The 4916-nt window shown below is 35.3% G+C and overlaps 1 protein-coding gene across 1 annotated transcript; it reads left to right on the top strand.

Annotated features, from left to right (window-relative positions):
• The first annotated feature begins 291 nt into the window (after positions 1 to 291).
• Positions 292 to 3617, top strand: LOC150033545 (uncharacterized). Its single transcript, XM_090305600.1, has 2 exons — positions 292 to 795; positions 2462 to 3617. Exons 1-2 carry the CDS (start codon positions 550 to 552, stop codon positions 3287 to 3289), a joined length of 1074 nt encoding a protein of 357 aa, XP_090161726.1. The 5' UTR covers positions 292 to 549; the 3' UTR covers positions 3290 to 3617.
• Positions 3618 to 4916: the final 1299 nt, after the last annotated feature.

Below are 4916 nucleotides of genomic sequence, written 5' to 3'. Positions count from 1 at the left end.
CTTATTGAACACAAAATTAAATATTTTAAAACTTATTAGACAAATCAAATCAACACTTGAGTAAAAAAGATTATGAACCAAACTTGTAATTTGCTTTATTTATTTTATTTTTTTTTGTCTAATAGGCTAGAGTTTGTAATTTAATTTAATAAAAAGATATTTGAGTGCTCAGAAATGTTTGTCACAAATTTTATTATTTAAAAAAAAGAAATGTGCTGAGGTGTACATGGGACGACTTGGAATTAACAAACTGCACAATGATATAGCCAGCTCAGATACCGCCAATGCCTCGCTGTAATTTAATAACCAAAAATAATAGTAAACGTTTTCAAATTAAAGAGAGAGAGAGAGAGAGAGAGAAAAAAAAAAAAATCCTCTGCTTCAACAATACCATTTCTCCCCATCTCTCTCTATTTCTCTGTTTCGCCGTAGAAAAATTGTCGGAACAGTAAACAATTTCATTCCCTATAAATTCCTAAATTCTCTCCCTAATTTCTCTCTATCTCTCTCTCTTTCTTGAAATTCTTCATCCAAACAGAAGCAGTTGAAATGGGAGCTTGTGCGACTAAGCCCAAGGCCGACGGCAGCTTGGCTCCGGCACCGGAACCGGAGAAGAAGGATGTTGATGCTGTAGTCGCTGTTGAACCTCAGAACAAAGTTGACGTTCCGGCGGTGGAAGAAGTTTCCGGAGAGGGAAACCAAAGCGATAAAGGCAAGGAAGTTGTTGATGTCGACGACGATAAGGTGGATGATCAGAGTGTTAAACGCCGTTCACTTAGCAACTTATTTAAGGAGGTAATTGTTATAATCATACTCTATTTTCCTTTTTTCCTTCTTCGATTTGATTTCGGTTTTCTTCCGTTTGTCGATTTGCTCATCATTCTTGAGTTTCTTTTGAGAATTCGTTGCTGTTTTGTTGAGTAGAAATCAATATATTGTTAGAGGAATTCATATTCATCGTTCTTCTTTTTTACAATTTATGAACTCTAAGGTTTCCTTCTTTCTCGCTATTCGTTGTTCGTTGAATGAAATGGAGGATTGTGGTGGTTGATTTTGAAATTAGGGGATTCAGTCGCCCTTTGGTTATCCGATAAATAATTAGGGTAAAAAAGTTAAAAAGAAAATGAAGAGTTATGTTATTGATACCTCGTGTTTATGAATTGGAATAAATTTCAATGAACAACTGTCGTTTTGTGATTGCTTTTTTTATATCCTCTTTTGGACCTCCAAGTTTATTCGCGAATCTCGGCGGTTTCTCGGGAACCAAACAGATTTCTTTACTCTTTTACAGAAGGAAGCTTTTATCCTCTTTTGGACGTAAAGGGAACTAAACAGTCCTCCCAAAGGTGAAAAAGTGATGTAAAGAAATGCAATTATATGGTTCCGAAATGGCACAGTTCTTTATAATTTATAACTTGTCGGCATCCTAAAATTTAGAGATTCAAACTTACAAGAAATATTTTCATCTTCTTTTCAATGGGGTCTCCTTTTCGATTCAAGAACTCTGTTTGTTTGATTGGACATTTGGATATATAATATACAGCACTCATGACTCAGGAGGCTTGATAATTTAAGTTCGAATCTTCTGCACTTAAGAATCAATACATGGAATCTTCACATTCCACAACACCATTCGTTTGGTGACAAACAAAAGTTTCCTTCCTTGAGGGGCCACTCTATTTTTCTCCTCTTTCTTCTGTTATTTCTGCTTATGTGTTGCCTCCTTTCTGTGATTGTTTCACGCCTCATTCAACTTTACATGTTTGGCTGCACCCTATAGAAGTTTCTTTCATTCCCATGTGATCTTGATGGGGAAAGGCTTGATGCATTTTTCACCCGCACGTTCGGCTATGACATGTCCCCTGGGACCTAGTTAAACGTACTCCTACTGGTAAAAAGCCGTTGGCTTTGAGTAAAATATTGATTTCTAGGTTATGTTGATAGTTGCCCTTAGGGTCAGGGTCATAAATTATAACCCTCTATGGGTCTTGGTTTCATTGGCTCTGCTCCTGTGAAGGAGGCTGGTTTGTACGTTGATTATTGAGATGCCTTGAATTTGTTATCTCACATTTGAAAGAAATAGGAAAGTCACGTTTTCCTATTCTAAAAGAAATTTCATTAGTCTTTTCTTACCAATAGTTTGTTGAAGGTGCATTGCTTGGAAAATGACTGTTCATCAATATGATCTTGCATTGACAATTGGTGGGTGCCCAAATTGATTGCGTATATAAATGTGATGTGTGTATTTATAAATGGTTATAGCTGTAGCTGTGCTTTTAAGTTGTCGGTTTGAATTGCTTCCAATTTTGGGACACAAGGTTTGGTTTGATCTACTCAGAGCAATTTTGTATTTGAAAAGTATCATGTGACAGCTGAAAGTCTCTTTGCATATATTCTCTAAATCCTTCTTCATTGTCTTCTTAAATTGTTGTTCTAAATGTAATTTCTGAATCTTCTGCAGAAAGAAGGGAGTGAATCACTTGAATGTGAAAAGCCAGCTGGGGAAACAGAGACGGTGGAGTCTAAAGAGACAGAAATACATACAAAAGAAGTTGAGATAAAGGCACCTCAAACTGAAGTAGAAATCGAAACGTGTACCGAGGCGGCGGAGACAAAGGTGCTTCAAACTGTACTAGTAACTGAAGATGCTGACACGAAGGCACCTCAAACTGTAGTAGAGACCAAAAAGGATACCGAAGAAGCTGAGACGAAGGTGCCTCAAACTGTTGTAGAAACTAAAGAACATACTGAAGAAGCTGAGACAAAGGCACCTGTAACTGTAGTAGAGGCTGAAAAGCGTACCGAAGAAGTCAAGACAGAGACACCTCAAATTGTAGTAGAGACTGAAAAACATACCGAAGAAGATGAGACAAAGGTGCCTCAAACGGTAGTAGAGGCTGAAAAATCTGAAATTCCAATTGAAAGGATACAGATCACCGATGTTCCCACAACTTCTGAGACCATTATTGTGGAGAAAGTAATTGAGCCTTCACCATCTGATGTTACGCCAACAAGTGAAACATCCGAGGAAAAGAGATCAGAAGATGTCAAATTGCCGGAGAAAGTCGAGAAAACTGACGTAGTGACAATAGTTGAAGCAACACCAGCAAAAGATGAGAGTAATACATCTGAGAATAAGAAAGAAGATATCAGTGATGTCAAGAAGACCGAGACAGAGACACCGAAAGAAACCGAACCGAAGCCTGTTGGTCCAACTGAAAGCAGTACCAAACCAGCACAGGAAAACGATGAAGTAGTGAAGGTAACTGCTGAGGAAAAAACAAGTTGATGAAAAGTGAGGCATTTAAGGTGCAAGTATAGAAAGTAAAAGAAGATGCTTTTGTTCTTGGCTGTTTAAATTTATTATGTGGGAGAAGCTTTGCCCAAAGAAGAAGTGGCTGCAATCTGCCATGATCAGGATTAAGATTGTTATATGTGGTTTCTAAGCAACTTCTTGAGAGGCTTTGTTTCTATTGTTTTGTTGTATATCATTTGTTGGTTTTTCATTGAATTGCACATTCTCTTTCCTTCGCTTTGCATGTAAACATATGAGTTTGTCAGAGTAATATGAACATAGAATGTCCTATTTTAAATGTGAAATTTACAATTCTTCATCATTTTGACTCTGGAATTTGCCCAACCTTTTCTCCCTTTTTGTTTTCCAAAGTACTTCTAGAAGGGTCAATTGATTGTATAGTGCCAGAATTATGTTTAAAATTTTGTTTTAACCATTTCAAGAGAAAAAAACAGTTCAAAATTATAGCATATCACGGTTCATATTCATTTCACAAATGATGTTTGTTGATGATGCCTTTCTATTTATCATTAAGCCAGCCCATGATGGTTTAACAAATAATATTTGTAACTCAATTTTTATGCTTTCAATTGTATTTAAGAATTACGGTTTTAAATCTTTCAGCTTTTGTCTCTAGAACAATCTCTTATCAATATACACCAAAACTAAAACAATAAGGGAGCTTTTTAGACATGACCGATAGTGCCTCTTTAAAATCAAACGAAATATTGTCAATGTTACCCCTTTACAATAGCAAAAAAAACTTTTGTAATGTGTTTTTTTTTTTTTTTTTTTTAACTAAAAGCATGTGTTCGTATTCATCAAACTCTAACATCCCCCACCGTGAAATTAACAAATGGTGATCGTAACACCATTTTTTACCACCTCATGTTTTCAATTATCCATTGTAGGCCTTCTTGTTTCTTTTTTAGTTTCTTTAGATTTTACATTTAGGGATTGTGATTTAAATCTTTGGATTTTTGTCTCTAGAACATCTCAAACTAAAATACACAAAAATTAAAACTAGAAAGAAGCTCTTTAAACATGGATGATGGTGGTGGCCCTTTGAAACCAACAAAAAATTGTCAATGCTACTTTTAAAAATTACCAAACACTGTCTTAGCAAGAAAATTTTGTAATGCTTTTTTCCCAGAAAACATGTGTTCATATTCATAAAACCTGAACAACCCAATTGTTGGAATGCTTTGAATCCTAAATCTAAATAGAATTGGGATTTGCTGGAATGCCTTGAATCCTAAACCTAATTATAATTGGTATTTGAGATATTTAGTTAATTAATTCTTTTCCTTCTGCACTTAGGGTTTAGAGAAGTGTACTATATAAACTCACTAACCCTATAGGCATTATTTGGCAGATTCTGTATTTTCGATAACATTCTCTCTAATAAAATTATTTTTTCTCTGTCCCGTAACGTAACTAACATATTGCATGTAAATTTATGTGTCGATTTTCTCTATTTTTTTACATTCTTTAATTGTTGATTTCGTAACAAATTGGTATCAGAGCATTAGTCTAAACCTAGCTATGTGGGTGAAATCCACAAATAATGAACAAAGAAATTTAGTGAGCCTAGTTCGTGCTTTATCTAGGTAGCCTTATA

This window comes from Benincasa hispida, chromosome 10 (assembly GCF_027475165.1).
Source record: "Benincasa hispida cultivar pf3 chromosome 10, pf3_genome.v1.1, whole genome shotgun sequence".
Classification (NCBI taxonomy): domain Eukaryota; kingdom Viridiplantae; phylum Streptophyta; class Magnoliopsida; order Cucurbitales; family Cucurbitaceae; genus Benincasa; species Benincasa hispida.
The sequence above is the reverse complement of the archived record's forward strand: the minus strand, read 5'-3'. Positions and strand labels throughout refer to the sequence as shown.

What these genes read in the sequence shown, in the direction of transcription:
- LOC150033545 (XM_090305600.1), top strand. Translation starts at nt 550, where the DNA reads ATGGGAGCTTGTGCGACTAAGCCCAAGGCCGACGGCAGCTTGGCTCCG. An exon ending in TTAGCAACTTATTTAAGGAG is followed by an intron (nt 796 to 2,461) that starts GTAATTGTTATA and finishes AATCTTCTGCAG; the next exon opens with AAAGAAGGGAGTGAATCACT.